The sequence below is a fragment of the Arabidopsis lyrata genome (genome assembly GCF_000004255.2).
Source record: "Arabidopsis lyrata subsp. lyrata unplaced genomic scaffold ARALYscaffold_2, whole genome shotgun sequence".
NCBI classification, from domain to species: domain Eukaryota; kingdom Viridiplantae; phylum Streptophyta; class Magnoliopsida; order Brassicales; family Brassicaceae; genus Arabidopsis; species Arabidopsis lyrata.
Genome location: NW_003302554.1, coordinates 1,550,325 through 1,566,049, shown reverse-complemented (window position 1 = coordinate 1,566,049; position 15,725 = coordinate 1,550,325). Strand labels below are relative to the sequence as shown.

Here is a 15,725-nt window from a genome sequence, read left to right as displayed (position 1 = left end):
GAGGACAATTTATCCGGTTCCCATAATAGTCAATGGGTTCTTCCTGAGGAGATAATGCAACTGTTTGCATATCCTCCGGATTATGAGGTAAAAACAAGGAAGAAGACAAGAAACAAGATTCCCCTCCGTTGGAGAACATAGAGGAAGAGGACGTAAGAAGAGGTCGCATGGATCGAGCGGTTTGGGCGTTGATGGAGACGATGATGGAGACGATGCGGGGGACCAAGGTTGATTTCTCAGTGCTATTTATTAGGTTAATTTAAGAAACGATGTTGTTTGTATTGGTTTTGTTTGTGAAACTTATATGTTCTGTGTTGTACAACTAAGTTTTAACAGGTACAATTATGGTTGATTTTCTTCTCGTATCTGTGCAAATTTTGTCAGTCTGGGTACAAATAAGTACCACAAGTACAACTAAGGTCTAATGCCTTAGCCAATTTTCAGAATTTTATATAATATGAAAATTTAAAACCAAATTAAAAAAACTTAAAAAATGCATACACGATGGTAATGAAACTACACAACAAGTTTTTGACAAAAAATTTCATATTTAAAAAAAATACTGAAATTCTTACTCAAAATCCCACATTCATACACTAACAACCTTATACTTTCATGGTTACTTTGTAGATTTGAACTAAAATTTTATAAATTTCTGAAATACTTGTATTTTGATAAATATAAATGCACAGATACAAAGTAATGGTATTTTTATGAGGCAATACCATCGGTTCCACCAACAAAAATTAAATTAGAGTTGATAACAACTAGATTTACTAAAATCTCTATATTGTACAACTATGAGCAAAAATGTGCAACCGAATACAACTGTACAACTATGAACAAATTTGAGCTATTATTTAATAATTGTTTTCAAAATAACGGCGACAGGTATACCATTTGTCAGCTTTTTTTCAAAATAACGGCGTCAGGTATGCCAAAATATCAACTAGATTCACTTTTTTTTTTTTTTTTTTTCCAAAACCCTTACAAACCTACATATTTGTCAAATTTTTTGATTAATTTAGAATTTTTTTTATTTTTATTTTGGTTCAAAATCCTTAGATTATATTCAATACATAGATTCATATATAAAAATATTAATATTCAGATTAAAAGATTCATACATAATAAAAAAACATAAATCCAGAAATATAGTTGTATCTAATCGTACCAGTTGTACCTAAACACTTATATTTATACATCAATACTAGATTTTAATCCGCGGTACACCACGGGATGATTTAATTTTAAAGTTAGTATAAAAATATTTTGTAAATTGTATCTCCTTATAACATATTTATTTTTTTTACTTTATGTATTATATGATGATTCAAAACAGTTAAAAACAAATCAAACAAAGATGATAGGAGAATCATAATTATAAATCTTAATCAAATCTTCTAAAAATCTAAATTATTAAATATGGAATATCCGGTGTATGAGTTGGGTTAAATATAACCCGACCCAACAAATTTTTTGTGAAGGAATTTTTAAAATGGGTCGGATATCCGATATACCCGAAAGCTTTTTTACCCACCCGTCACAAAAAGTGCTGCGATTATACTAGTATAGATGAGAGACCAGAATAAGGCTCTTTCTCCTTCTTCTTTTTTCATAAAGTAAGACTTAGATTTATACATCAACATCAGAGACCATAATAAGATTCATACATAATCAAAAAACATAATCCCAGAAACATGGTTATACCTAATCGTACCAGTTGTACCTAAACATTCTCCAAAGACGGTTAGACTCATTGATCTTCCATGACATCATCCTCTGCACCTGCTGTCTCTGAATGCTTTGGATCCGATTGCCTTTGTCTTTTGGGATTTCTAAGCTCGGCAGATTGTTCACTTCTAGAACAAGATGGTTCACTTCTAGAACTAGAAGCTCCTCCTATGGTAATAGCCTTTGTAAACCAACCTGCAACAACAAATACAAATTCAATATCTATCTACTTACACAAACACAAACTCACATAATCTCAAGAGATAAAGTTTGGATTTTTCAACAAATTTCAAAAAATCCGAAACACACTATTTGTATCTATCTAAATGAAAAATTCAAATCCGAAATATATAGAGAAATTCAAGATCGAACATTTGGACAAATTCAAATCCGAAAACAAGACAAATTGAAATCTGAAAATCAATCCACAAATCAAAATCTTCAAACCCCAACACAATCCATCCATAAATCATCAAAACCCAACACACTCAAACAAAAGAAACCTTAATCCATCTGTTTCAAACTTTAATTAAACCGGAATCCAATTAAACCCAACACAACACAATCAATCGAAGGATCCTTATTAAACCCTCAAAGAAAAAGAAAAAAAAAACCAAATTCAATCGAAAACCCATTCATAATCCATCTGTTTCAAACAAAATCAAACCATTATTATACCCAACACAACACAATCAATCGCTCAAAGAAAAAAATCAAACCATATCTCGGATCAATCGAAATATATGGATCAAACAAAATAATTTTTACAAAGAGAAGACAAAGAGATTTCTCACCACGGATTCACGGTGGATTTCTCGGATTCACGGTGGCTATCTCAGATTCACGGAGAAACGAGTGAAGAGGAAAGAGGAAGAAGATGGTATCGACTGAAACAAGATATACAGGAGAAGAAGAAGAGGATCCAGAAGAAGAAAACGAAATTTTGGAAGAAGAAGATGAAGGAGTGGAGTATGAAATCGGAAAATCTCAGTCACCGGTAGAGAGGAAAAGAAAACGACGGACTGTCGAGAGTGGGAGGGAGGATTGTCGTTTTTGGGAATTAGGGTTTGTTTGAGAAATAAGAGAAAGATCTGAAATTAAGCCCAATACTATTGGATATTTGACCCAAACATATATTGGGTCAGTAAATAAGTCGAAAACCCTCAATATAATTGTCTTTTACTAATATTTCAAATTAAAATAAACACTTGTATAATTTTATTTTAGAACAGGGGCTAAGTAGAAATTGATTCCACCACAGGGGGCCGATGAGATTAGAGAAAAAGTCCATGGATTAGAGTGTTAAATGTAAATGTATTAGGTTGATACCCCATTTCGACCATTTGATCAACCAAAGATACAGCCTCGGATATCCTCTTACCATGACAGTACCCATTGAGAAGAGAAGAAAGCGTGACAACATCGGGCTCATAACCGAGTTTAATCATCTTGCCAAGAAGAGCTAAAGCAAGAGAGAGTTGAGAGCGTCGGCAAAAACAGTTAATGAAAATATTGTAAGTAAACAGATCATGAGCGTCGGCAAATTTCATTTTTCCCACAAATAAGCTCCATTTGACATTACAATGCCACATGTGAGGGGAGGGAGCTTTGGGAAGAAGAAGGAAGATGAGAAACAAAACCAAAGTCTCCCTCGAGCCCGAGACATCATTCGAAATATCAACTCTTGTTTGCAACCTAATCGGGAAATAACAAAGATCAGTATCAGTCATATTCATGAAGCTTATACACGACTAACCAATATGTACACATGAGAAAATGCGTTCAGAAGTAATCAACAGAAAAGCAACATAATAAGTTAATTCAACTCGCGAGGGCACATGGTTCCTCAACAACTCTCTCAAGGATAAACTGTTTAAGAAAGCATTTCCAAAAAACTTTTGTCCAATCTCCCATCATGCAACATATTAGCGACCAAGCCAATCGCTGAAGCATCTCCAGCAAACCCGCAACTCCTCATTTCTTTGATGAGTTCTGCCGATGCCGCTTTGTCACCATCTCTAAGGCATGCCCTGATCAGTGTATTATATGTACCGCTATCTGGAGGAGGCCCATCTTGTTTCATTTTTTTGAGCAAGGCATAAGCTTCCTGGTTTAAACCTTTCCTACACAAGCCTGAGATCATTGTGTTGTAGGTTATAACATCAGGCTTCACTCCTTTAAGGGTGAGGCTACAAAATAGACCCCAACCATCTTCCACCTTCCCATCCTTACACATCCCTTCAATCATAATATTATATGTGAATATGTCAAGTTCCATTTCACTCTTCTGCAAACACTCGAATACCACCAATGCTTTCTCTAGCCTCCCGTTATTACAAAGCCCATCTAACAAAATATTATAAGTCCAAAGATCAGGAGAGACACCAAAAGAATTCATATGACTAAAAGTTTCTTGAGCCATATCACAATCTCCAGCTTGAAATAACTCTTGGATAAGAGTGTTGTAAGTGACTGTGTCGCCAACCAATCCTCTTTGAGACATCTCGCGGAAGAGTTCCATACCATCTTCTACCTTCTTAGCCTTACAAAATCCCTTTATGAGCGTATTATAAGTCACTACATTTGGGAAACAGCCCTTGGTAACCATAAACTCAAACATCTGCTTGGCCTCGTCTAGGCGATGACGCATACAAAACCCATTGATCAAAGAATTGTAGGTGAAAATATCAGGATCTATAGACCTTTTGATCATCTCCTTGTACAATTTCTCAGCCTCTAAAAGCTTTCCCTCCTTCACAAACGCATCGATCAATGCGCTGAAGGTGACTACATCGGGGTTGATTTTCCTCTCAATCATATCACTCAGTAGTCGAGAGGCATCACTCCATCTTCCGTAATTACAAAGGCAACTAATGAGGGAGCTGTAGGTAACAACATTAGGTCTAATTCCTTTGTTTTCCATTTTGTTGAATAGGTGGAGCGCATCATCCATATGTTTGTATTTGCAAAGACCATCAATGACTGTGTTGTAGATTACAACATCTGGCTCTACTTTCCATAATTCCATCTTGTTGAGCAGATTTAAAGCCAAATCAGTATCACCTCTCTTGCATATTCCGTTTACTACCACACCATAAGTAACCAAATCTGGTTGACATCCTTTCAGAGCCATCCGTTCAACTAAAGCCACAGCTTCGGAAGCTTTGTTGTGGAGAAAAAGCCCATGAATCAAAGTTGTAAATGTAACGGTATTAGGTTGATATCCCATTTCGACCATTTGATCAACCAAAGCTACAGCCTCGGAAATCCTCTTACCGTGGCAGTACCCATTGAGCAGCGAAGAAAGCGTAACAATGCTGGGCTCATAGCCGAGTTTCATCATCTTCCCAAGAACAGCTAAAGCAAGAGAGATTTGAGAGCGTCGACAGAAACAGTTGATCAAAATATTGTATGAGTAGAGATCATATGAAATCCCCAGATTTTGCATCCGCTCGCCAAGAGAGATGACAACATCAAACTTCTTCATCTTAGCAATTGCACTCAACAATTTACTGAAATCAACAATGGAAGGTAAAGGACGAGACTTTACCATTTCACTGAACAAATCAACAGCATCGTCTAACCTAATATCACCCAGCCCATTTCTGAGTATCTCTCTGTAATCATAACTACTCTTACCATCAAAAGCTCTTCTCTGGCAAAGAGAAAAAGAGGGAGGAAAAGTTGCAGCATTACCTCTCACCACAAGACTCCGATAAACAAATCTCTTCCCTCTAGATGATATCTTTGCAAGCATTCTCTCGATTTGGCTTCCCAATTTCTCTGTAAAATTCAACAAAACCCTAAACGAACCACTGAGACTGTGAAAGAATCTCGAGCTCTGCAAATATGGAAGATGGAGACAGGAGAAGAAGCGTAGGAGGGGACTTGGGGATTTTTGTTTAATAACGGAACAGATGTGGTTCGTGAAGAGCTTACGTGTCCGGCTGATTTAGTAAACCAAAACTGTTATCCAACCCAAATTAAATTAAAATTGGAACCGGAATAAAGTATGGTTTAGGTTGGTTTAACAAAATGTTAGATCCGGTTAAGCTTAAAAGTGTATTATTAGAAAAGAAATCAGAAAATTTCTTCATCTCCGATTTTAAAATTTAACCTCGATTCCTTCCTAGCAATAAGTCTGTTTTCGCTTAGGGATCTCGGTTTGTTTTACACTAATAATCTCATTTACATGATATATTCTTCTATATACAATGACCGAAATTGAGAAAGGTGAAAAAAATGAATTGCAACAAAACAAGATATGTTTCATGAAGCTTAGACACAACAGCCACTGCTATATCCACATGTAACATGAGAACATAATGACTGTATTTAGAAGTAACCAATAGAAAAGCAACATGAAAAGCTGATCGACCTCAAGGATGTCTTAAGAAAGCATTTCCAAAAAGCTTTTGTCCAATCTCCCATCATGCAACATATTAGTGAATAGTTTTTGGGCCATATCACAATCTCCAGCTTGAAATAACCCCTGGATAAGAGTGTTGTAAGTGACTGTATCGCCAACCAATCCTTTTTGAGACATCTCCCGGAAGAGTTCCATACCATCTTCAATCTTCGTAGACTTGCAAAATCCCTTTATGAGAGTAGTATATGTCACTACATTTGGGTAACAATCCTTGCTAGCCATGAACTCAAACATCTGTTTGGCCTCATCTAGACGATCGTGCATACAAAACCCGTTGATCAATGAATTGTAAGTGAAAATATCAGGATCTATAGACCTTTTGATCATCTCCTTGTACAATTTCTCAGCCTCTATAAGTTTCCCCTCCTTCACAAACGCATCGATCAATGCGCTGAAAGTAACTACGTCGGGGTTGATTCTCCTCTCGATCATATCGCTCAGCAGTCGAGAGGCATCACTCCATCTTCCGTAATTACAAAGGCAATTAATGAGGGAGCTGTAAGTAACAACATTTGGTCTAATTCCTTTGTTCTCCATTTCATTGAATAGGTTGCATGCATCATTCACATGTTTGTATTTGCAGAGACCATCGATAACTGTGTTGTAGATTACAACATTTGGCTCTATTCTCCCTTTCTCCATCTTCTTCAACAAACTCAAAGCCAAATCAATATCACCTCTCTTACATAACAAAGATCAGTATCAGTCATATTCATGAAGCTTATACACGACTAACCAATATGTACACATGAGAAAATGCGTTCAGAAGTAATCAACAGAAAAGCAACATAATAAGTTAATTCAACTCGCGAGGGCACATGGTTCCTCAACAAATCTCTCAAGGATAAACTGTTTAAGAAAGCATTTCCAAAAAACTTTTGTCCAATCTCCCATCATGCAACATATTAGCGACCAAGCCAATCGCTGAAGCATCTCCAGCAAACCCGCAACTCCTCATTTCTTTGATGAGTTCTGCCGATGCCGCTTTGTCACCATCTCTAAGGCATGCCCTGATCAGTGTATTATATGTACCGCTATCTGGAGGAGGCCCATCTTGTTTCATTTTTTTGAGCAAGGCATAAGCTTCCTGGTTTAAACCTTTCCTACACAAGCCTGAGATCATTGTGTTGTAGGTTATAACATCAGGCTTCACTCCTTTAAGGGTGAGGCTACAAAATAGACCCCAACCATCTTCCACCTTCCCATCCTTACACATCCCTTCAATCATAATATTATATGTGAATATGTCAAGTTCCATTTCACTCTTCTGCAAACACTCGAATACCACCAATGCTTTCTCTAGCCTCCCGTTATTACAAAGCCCATCTAACAAAATATTATAAGTCCAAAGATCAGGAGAGACACCAAAAGAATTCATATGACTAAAAGTTTCTTGAGCCATATCACAATCTCCAGCTTGAAATAACTCTTGGATAAGAGTGTTGTAAGTGACTGTGTCGCCAACCAATCCTCTTTGAGACATCTCGCGGAAGAGTTCCATACCATCTTCTACCTTCTTAGCCTTACAAAATCCCTTTATGAGCGTATTATAAGTCACTACATTTGGGAAACAGCCCTTGGTAACCATAAACTCAAACATCTGCTTGGCCTCGTCTAGGCGATGACGCATACAAAACCCATTGATCAAAGAATTGTAGGTGAAAATATCAGGATCTATAGACCTTTTGATCATCTCCTTGTACAATTTCTCAGCCTCTAAAAGCTTCCCCTCCTTCACAAACGCATCGATCAATGCGCTGAAGGTGACTACATCGGGGTTGATTTTCCTCTCAATCATATCACTCAGTAGTCGAGAGGCATCACTCCATCTTCCGTAATTACAAAGGCAACTAATGAGGGAGCTGTAGGTAACAACATTAGGTCTAATTCCTTTGTTTTCCATTTTGTTGAATAGGTGGAGCGCATCATCCATATGTTTGTATTTGCAAAGACCATCAATGACTGTGTTGTAGATTACAACATCTGGCTCTACTTTCCATAATTCCATCTTGTTGAGCAGATTTAAAGCCAAATCAGTATCACCTCTCTTGCATATTCCGTTTACTACCACACCATAAGTAACCAAATCTGGTTGACATCCTTTCAGAGCCATCCGTTCAACTAAAGCCACAGCTTCGGAAGCTTTGTTGTGGAGAAAAAGACCATGAATCAAAGTTGTAAATGTGACGGTATCTGGTTGACATCCCATTTCGACCATTTGATCAACCAAAGCTACAGCCTCGGATATCCTCTTACCATGACAGTACCCGTTGAGAAGAGAAGAAAGCGTGACAACATCGGGCTCATAACCAAGTTTCATCATCTTGCCAAGAACAGCTAAAGCAAGAGAGATTTGAGAGCGTCGGCAAAAGCAGTTAATCAAAATATTGTATGAATAGAGATCATATGAAATCCCCAGATTTTGCATCTGCTCGCCGAGAGAGATGACAACATCGAACTTCTTCATCTTAGCAATAGCACTCAACAGTTTACTGAACTCAATAATCGAAGGAAAGGGACGAGACTTGACCATTTCATTGAACAGAGCAACAACATCATCTAGCTTCAAATCGAGTAACGCATTTCTACTCAATTTCTGTCTGTAATCATAACTACTCTTACCAGAGAGAGCTCGTCTCCAGCAACAGACACATTTCTCGAAATGACTCCGACGAAGAAATCTCTTCGCTATCATCGATTCTATCGCAAACCTCATTTTTCTCGAATGGCTTCTCAGGTGATTTAGGTTTCTTCTCAATCACGAACATAAGTGGTCTAGTTAACCTGAAACCGGTTTAGTTAATTGGGTAATTGAGTCTTGCCGGTTTGCGTATTCTTTTCTTCTTTTTTTCTTTTTTTTTTTTTTTTTTTTTTTTCTTTTTTGGTTTGTTGTCTGATTACTTCATTACCTCATTTTTTCTTTATTTATTTCAAAGATCCTTTTGTCAATTTTACTCATTTTCAATGTAACAATTCAGAATTTTTATTTTCTCATATTTTCAAATTTTGAAGAGAGGAAAATTTTCTTACCGCAAGCCAAACTTTTACAAAATTGTGGGTAATATATTAATGTTGACTTAAAAATGAATTCAAGTCAAATGTTGAAGGTTTTCGGGTTGATATCCCATTTCAACCATTTGATCAACCAAAGCTACGGCATCAGAAATCCTCTTACCGTGACAGTAGCCATTGAGCAGCGAAGAAAGCGTGACAATATTGGGCTCATAGCCGAGTTTCATCATCTTGCCAAGAAGAGCTAAAGCAAGAGAGATTTGAGAGCGGCCGCAAAAACAGTTAATCAAAATACTGTAAGTATAGAGATTATGTGAAATTCCTAACATTTGCATTTGCTCGCCGAGAGAGATGACAACATCAAACTTCTTCATCTTAGCAATGGAACTCAATAATTTACTGAACTCAATGATGGAGGGAAAGGGACGAGACTTGACCATCTCACTGAACAAAACAATAGCATCATCTAGCTTTATATCACTCAGCCCATATCTTAATACCTCTCTGTAATCATGAATCTTGCCAGAGAAAGCTCGTCTCCGGCAAATGGAAAATGAAGGAGAAACAGTTGCAGCATTACCTCTCATCAGAAAACTCCGATGAACAAATCTTTTCCCTGTAGATGCAATCGCAAACGATCTCATCATCTTCTCGATTTGGTTTCTTCTCAATCTCTCTGATTCGGAATCTAATCGCTCCGTAAAATTCAACAAAACCCTAAACGAACCACTGAGACTGTGAGAGAGAGAGTGAAGAATGCTGAGACCGGTTTAGTAATTATGTTATTTGGGGATTATCGGTTTGCGTTTTTAAACCGAATCAAGAATCAGAACAAAAAAGATGGTAGTAGTACATTTTATGATTTTGTTGGGGAAGACACAACAACATTTCTGGGCTATTAACAACAAAATCAGAGACAGAGATGCTAAGACATCCATTTTCCAACAAAATCGGTTCCATGCTGTTTTAAGCACTCTTTCCTGAGTCCTGACCGACGATTCTCAGTTGAATAGGCCTTTCTAGTAACCCATACCTGAATTTGGTCAAGCCTTCGTAGACCTTTAATCTCTCTCTCTCTCCACCCTTCTTAATAAATCATTTCGCCTTGCCTTTGATACTACCTTTGATCACAAGACAACGAGACAGAGAAGCAACCACCAATCGCTTCAGAAACACAGACAGAGATTTTCAAAGGAACAAACAACATGATGCTGTTAGCAAAAACTTACATTTGCAGAGAGCAAAGAAAAAGTAAGTTTTGCTTTATTGATAGGTCCAGCCAAATAATAAAGAATACCTTTACCCTTTTCAATGATTGCTTTGTTTCCACAATTAGAATATCCTGTTTAATTAAAACTTACACAACAGTTTTAATAGCTACTCTACGACAGGAACTGAGGTGTCCAAGGTCTTTCCTACGAAAATTTTACAACTTCAATTGCTTACAAGTGAGTTGTCAATTATTAGGAAGAACAAAAGATAAGATGGACAAGGGAAATAGATTTCTCTTACAAGTGAGAAAGCTTTGCCTTTATTTACAACATCTTGGCTTTTTCTAACCTCTGGCAGAGCATTTTTCCTATATATGTTTATGCACAAAGACAGAAATCGTGATAAGATTGAGAGAAACCAAGTGATGCTCATTCTTCCTCAAGCCGAGCCAAATACATCTTTTTACTAGATTCATCTCCTTTTCCTGCATTGCGTAGCCAGCACGGTTTTAGTACTCAAATTGTGATATAAATTGCACCCAGAAAGCGCGAGACAGCAAAGATTATTCATGTATTTCTGTTCATCAACAGTAACACTTCAACTGGTTTTGATAAAGGGTAAGCGATACATATATCTTCAAAACAGAAGAGTTTGGGCTGATGTATAAGCTAGATGAGTCAAAGAAAGCATGAATCAGGGACAAGTTTGGAGATCGAATTTGGGAGATTTATATAATCTTTCTAAAGCTATAACAGAACAGCCAGACAACTTCAATCTGGTAGTAAAAACGATCTCAAACCAAAGGATTTCGAAAGACAAATAAAACCATGAACAATTAGTCCAGCATGAGCAGACCATTAAATGTGATTTGATTATCAAAGACAAAAATTTCACCTTAAGCGTTGAGATGAAAAGGAGAAGATGAAGCAATGCTAATCGGCACCATGGATAGAGCTGCTGCTGCTGGTGATGACAGCCAAAACCCTCCCAGAGAATCCCTTCGAAATGTACAACCCAAATCCAGAATCTCCAACCAGGAATGACGAGGTTAGTGAAGAACCCAGATGCATTCACTTTTCGATAACACTTGACTGACCACCATTACTCAATGCTTGGATGAAGCAATTGAGGATTTCTCTACTTATATTAGAGAAACACCGATTGCCAGTGGTTCAATCACCGCTGAAACCGCAGTAACAATTACAAGAGAGACAGAGCTTTTTTGCATCCCACAGGTTTGATGTCTCCAAGCAAGGACGGTGCATAGCCACAGCTCAACATTTTCTTGATGAGTTCAGCTGATATGGTTATGTCACCATCTCCAAGGCATAGCATGCTGTCATTTTTCATAAGCCCCTCTTGTTTCATTTTTGTATACAGTGCTTCAACTTCATGTTGTAGGCCTTTTGTACACAACCCTGACATCATTGTAGTGTATGTTACAATATCAGGCTTCAATCCTTTAAGGCTGAGGCTACAAAATAAACCCCAAGCGTCTTCAACCTTACCAGTCTTGCACATTCCTTGGATAACAGTAGTATATGTGACAATATCAAGATCCATTTCACTCTTTTGCATATCTTCAAATATCACCAACGCTTTCTCTAGCAACCCGTTGTCACAAAGACCACCTAGCAAAATGTTATAGGTCCAAATGTCAGGAGAGACACCAAAAGAATCCATCTGACTAAAAAATTCTTGAGCTTTATCAACATCGCCTACTTGAAAAAACCCTTGGATAAGAGTGTTGTAAGTGACTGTATTGTTAACTAATCCTCTCTGAGACATCTTACGAAACAGTTTCATCCCATCCTCTACTCTCTTCGCCTTACAAAATCCATTTATAAGAGTGTTGTAACTCACTACATCTGGGAAACAACCCTTGCTTACCATCAAATCAAACATTTGGTTGGCCTCATCTATGCGATCGTGTAAACAAAGCCCATTGATCAACGAACTGTAAGTCACGATATCAGGATCGATAGACATACGTACCATCTCCTCGAAAATCTCTTTAGCCTCCAAAACCTTTCCGTTTTTCACAAACGCATCGAGCAACGCACTATAAGTAATCACATTAGGGGTGATTTTCCTCTTGATCATATCTCTCAAAAGCCGAGCAGCATCATTCCATCTACCCGAATTACAAAGACCATTTACAAGCGCAGTGTAGGTAACAACATTCGGTCTAATCCCTTTCCTTCCAATTTCCTTGAAAAAATCAAGAGCATCATTCACACGTCTGGTTTTGCAAAGACTATCAATGATCGCGTTGTACGCAACAATATCCGGTCTATATCCAATCTCCACCATCTTATCAACCAAAGATACAGCATCAGAAACTCTATTCCTACGACAAAATCCATTAACAAGAGATCCAATCGTGACTCTATCTGGCTCATAACCAAGTTTCAACATCTTGCCAAGAACAGATAAAGCAAGAGAGACTTGAAAACAGCAACAGAAACAATTTATCACAATATTGAATGTATAAAGATCATTTCGAATCCCCAAAACTTCCATCTTCTTCCCCAGAGATATCACAACATCATACTTCTTCATCTTAACAATGGCACTCAACAATCTATTGAAATCGACAATGGAAGGGAAGGGACGAGTCTTGACCATTTCTCTGAACAGATTAATCGCATCATGTAGCTTTATATCACGAAGCCGAGTTTTGCTTAATCTCTCTCGCAGATCACCACCACTGACGCTAGAAGAAGCTCGTGCCGAGCAACGACAGGAACTGCAATGGCTAAACGAAGGAGAAGAAGCAGTTCTAGGTTTACCATTCTCAAGAAGATTGCGATGAAGAAATCTCTTCGCCGTCATCGCAATCGATCTCTGCATTTCGATTTCTTCTGTCTGATTGAGAAATCCTAAAACCAAGTGTTTATTGAAAGAGATGGGAATGAAAACCGGTTTAGTTCCGGTTATGGTTCGGTTTAAAATATCTTTTTGTTATAAACACCAGTAATTGCATCAAATCAAAGTGGTTAACGAATAGGTTTCGCTTCGAATTTTCAGTTTATTTTCGCAATTTGATAAAGATCGAGTACAATTATTTAAACGAATTTGGTTTATGTTTTAACATCGGTTCGGTTTAGGATTCAGATCATATTTTGGTTAAGTAGTGGTGTTCAAAATCTTTTTTTTTTTTTCCCTCAATGGTGTTCAAAATCTAGGTTTGGATTGGGGGGTTATTTGATTTTTCAGATTTTTTTAACTCTGGGAAAATATTTACCACCACACTAAAACTAATATAACAGGGACTGGTTTTGTTTAACATTTTGGTTAATTTCTTGTTGGTAAGGTTTCTAATTCGGTTTTTTGATCTTATCTGTTGGTTTGTTTTGGTTATCTCTTATCTGAATTGAACACCCCTTCATTGAGTGATTGTTGACAAAAATTACGATGAAAAAAGTATCAAAGTTCTGACAAAATAATTTGTCAATTTTGCTAAATTATGAGAAACTGTGTTCAGTTTCCTCTAATCTGAAACCTCTAAGCTAAAGAGGCAAAAGAGTAATTTACTTACTTCTAAACCTATTGTCTTATACTAACTAAGAAAGAGTCTTGATTTCAGAGTTACCACCTTCTCTTCTCCTGCATTCAAAATGTTTTCACTACATTAACAATAACATAAACAAGAACCAAACACATAAATCCACAAGAAGAAAAAACAATTTTTGACTCGGTTCAAATCATTCACCTGTCTTGAACCTAGGTTCTTAGGTTGTCTCCAAGGGCATTTCGACTTAGCTGGGAGTCCCGAAACAATGACTCTCTTTGAGACATCCACAACATCTGTCTCAACTTCAATGGTTGAGTTATGTGAACTCAAACATCTCTTCTTCACCGAGCTCATCTCTTCTTCATCCCTTTCTCCTATACCTTCCTCCTCTTGATGATCTTGAACACTTCCATTAGATTCAAGAATCGATTCCTCAGTTATAGAAGTCTCTGTCTCCGAATGATTTGATGATTCCTTTGTTATGTCTAGGAAGTCTCCATGAGACTGCAGGACAATTCCATCCTTTAACATTTCAAACAAATTCTAAGCTCTTAGAATTCAAAATATCACAAAGTCGCAGCGGATATAAATCGGTTCGAATAGAATTTGATTTACTCTTCTTCTTACCTTAAACTTAGATTGCATCAAAAGCTCATCAGCATTGGATAAATGTTTTGAAGGAACACCACAACCTTCTGGAAAATCCCTGTAAACTGTCACAAATCTTCTCTTGTACCGCATTTTTCGTCGAAATCAAAACCTTAAAACACCATCAATTTCACAAAATTAGAAACGCTTTCAATCAATTTCAACAATTTCTTGGTTGTGAATTGTAACAAAATCCAAGAAATCATTATAAAATGCATCAATCCAAAAAACCCAGAAACCATTTCTTGAAAAAAAAAAAAAACCTAACAAAATTGCAACAACGCAAAGAATCTATGGGTAAGCTCACGATATTGCGATAAAGAATCAACGAAAATTTACTTCAGGAACACGGAAATGCTAAAAGCGAGAGATCGACCATATACAACACAAAATTATGATTCGAAGAAGACAAAAAGCATTACCAATGGAGAAAATGCGTAAAGAGAATCAATTCACCTCGGATATGACTCGATGAGGGTTTCTTTCTGATAAAGCGGGGTAAGTGACCTGGAGTATGTATTAAGACAAATTGTTACTGTATACGCTTTTTCTAAGCCCAATTTGTTTACCAATTTTAGGCCCATCAAAGAATATTATGCATAATATGAAAATTGAAAATGATAAAAAGTGGCCATTTGATTTATTTTCAATTAAGTTTGCGATTTACAATAAATTTTAGAGCAACATACATTATCATTTAAAATTAACTTGTATATACAAAATAAGATATTTTTAATGTTATATCATATCATGCGCCAAATTATATGATCAAACATTTACTTGTATTATTGAGATTTGAGTCCTTAATAATTTTTCATATACATTAAATAAATTTGTTAGTCTTGCTATTATTAAACTAACGTTTTTATTTAATTAAGTACTAATCCCTTCATTTTTACCATTAAAAAAATCCCTTGAGAACTTGGGATTTGTCATTTGTGGCGTAAACGTACGCCCTAATTAAGAAAAACACTAATGTCTTTTTTGTTAAAAAAAGAAATACTAATGATAAAGCGTCACATGGTTTTGTCTCATATAATGCTTGCTCCCTAAGTTGTTGAGATCAATGTCTAACAATGGTCAATTTTGTTTTAATAGTTTTATACACTACAAGAAAACACTTCATTTATGACTGTGAAAATGGTCGCTAAACGGTCGCAAAAGAGAGTTTTG

The 15,725-nt window shown here is 36.7% G+C and overlaps 5 protein-coding genes across 10 annotated transcripts; all 5 read right to left on the bottom strand.

Moving 5' to 3' along the window:
• Nucleotides 1-1,610: 1,610 nt before the first annotated feature.
• LOC110230820 (pentatricopeptide repeat-containing protein At1g63330-like) lies at nucleotides 1,611-9,840 on the bottom strand. 2 transcript variants are annotated; one of them, XM_021034852.1, is made up of 2 exons: nucleotides 5,431-8,960; nucleotides 1,611-1,929 (listed from the first exon to the last, which is right to left on the bottom strand). In XM_021034852.1, the coding sequence occupies exon 1, from the start codon at nucleotides 8,877-8,879 to the stop codon at nucleotides 7,017-7,019; it is 1,863 nt and encodes a 620-aa protein (XP_020890511.1). In that variant the 5' UTR covers nucleotides 8,880-8,960; the 3' UTR covers nucleotides 1,611-1,929; nucleotides 5,431-7,016. The 2 variants fall into 2 exon arrangements, with proteins under 2 accessions (XP_020890511.1, XP_020890513.1); XM_021034854.1 differs by lacking the exon at nucleotides 1,611-1,929 and adding an exon at nucleotides 9,748-9,840 and having other exon boundaries at nucleotides 5,899-8,819.
• LOC110230819 (pentatricopeptide repeat-containing protein At1g63330-like) lies at nucleotides 3,442-5,512 on the bottom strand. The gene has a single exon (XM_021034851.1). The coding sequence runs from the start codon at nucleotides 5,489-5,491 to the stop codon at nucleotides 3,608-3,610; it is 1,884 nt and encodes a 627-aa protein (XP_020890510.1). The 5' UTR covers nucleotides 5,492-5,512; the 3' UTR covers nucleotides 3,442-3,607.
• On the bottom strand, nucleotides 6,125-6,805 carry LOC110230855 (pentatricopeptide repeat-containing protein At1g62930, chloroplastic-like). Its single transcript, XM_021035042.1, has one exon. The coding sequence runs from the start codon at nucleotides 6,803-6,805 to the stop codon at nucleotides 6,125-6,127; it is 681 nt and encodes a 226-aa protein (XP_020890701.1).
• A 104-nt stretch (nucleotides 9,841-9,944) lies between the features above and the next one.
• On the bottom strand, nucleotides 9,945-13,333 carry LOC9322528 (pentatricopeptide repeat-containing protein At1g62680, mitochondrial). 2 transcript variants are annotated; one of them, XM_021034855.1, is made up of 3 exons: nucleotides 11,282-13,333; nucleotides 10,688-10,871; nucleotides 9,945-10,296 (listed from the first exon to the last, which is right to left on the bottom strand). In XM_021034855.1, the coding sequence occupies exon 1, from the start codon at nucleotides 13,238-13,240 to the stop codon at nucleotides 11,588-11,590; it is 1,653 nt and encodes a 550-aa protein (XP_020890514.1). In that variant the 5' UTR covers nucleotides 13,241-13,333; the 3' UTR covers nucleotides 9,945-10,296; nucleotides 10,688-10,871; nucleotides 11,282-11,587. The 2 variants fall into 2 exon arrangements, with proteins under 2 accessions (XP_020890514.1, XP_002886462.1); XM_002886416.2 differs by lacking the exon at nucleotides 9,945-10,296 and having other exon boundaries at nucleotides 10,460-10,871.
• Nucleotides 13,334-13,759: 426 nt separating this feature from the next.
• On the bottom strand, nucleotides 13,760-15,129 carry LOC9324071. Of its 4 annotated transcripts, none has more exons than XM_021034144.1 (4): nucleotides 14,975-15,129; nucleotides 14,532-14,664; nucleotides 14,103-14,408; nucleotides 13,760-13,996 (listed from the first exon to the last, which is right to left on the bottom strand). In XM_021034144.1, the coding sequence occupies exons 2-4, from the start codon at nucleotides 14,643-14,645 to the stop codon at nucleotides 13,979-13,981; spliced, it is 438 nt and encodes a 145-aa protein (XP_020889803.1). In that variant the 5' UTR covers nucleotides 14,646-14,664; nucleotides 14,975-15,129; the 3' UTR covers nucleotides 13,760-13,978. The 4 variants fall into 4 exon arrangements, with proteins under 4 accessions (XP_020889803.1, XP_020889801.1, XP_002886461.2 ...); XM_021034142.1 differs by having other exon boundaries at nucleotides 14,103-14,426; nucleotides 15,009-15,127; XM_002886415.2 differs by having other exon boundaries at nucleotides 14,103-14,426; nucleotides 14,975-15,126.
• Nucleotides 15,130-15,725: the final 596 nt, after the last annotated feature.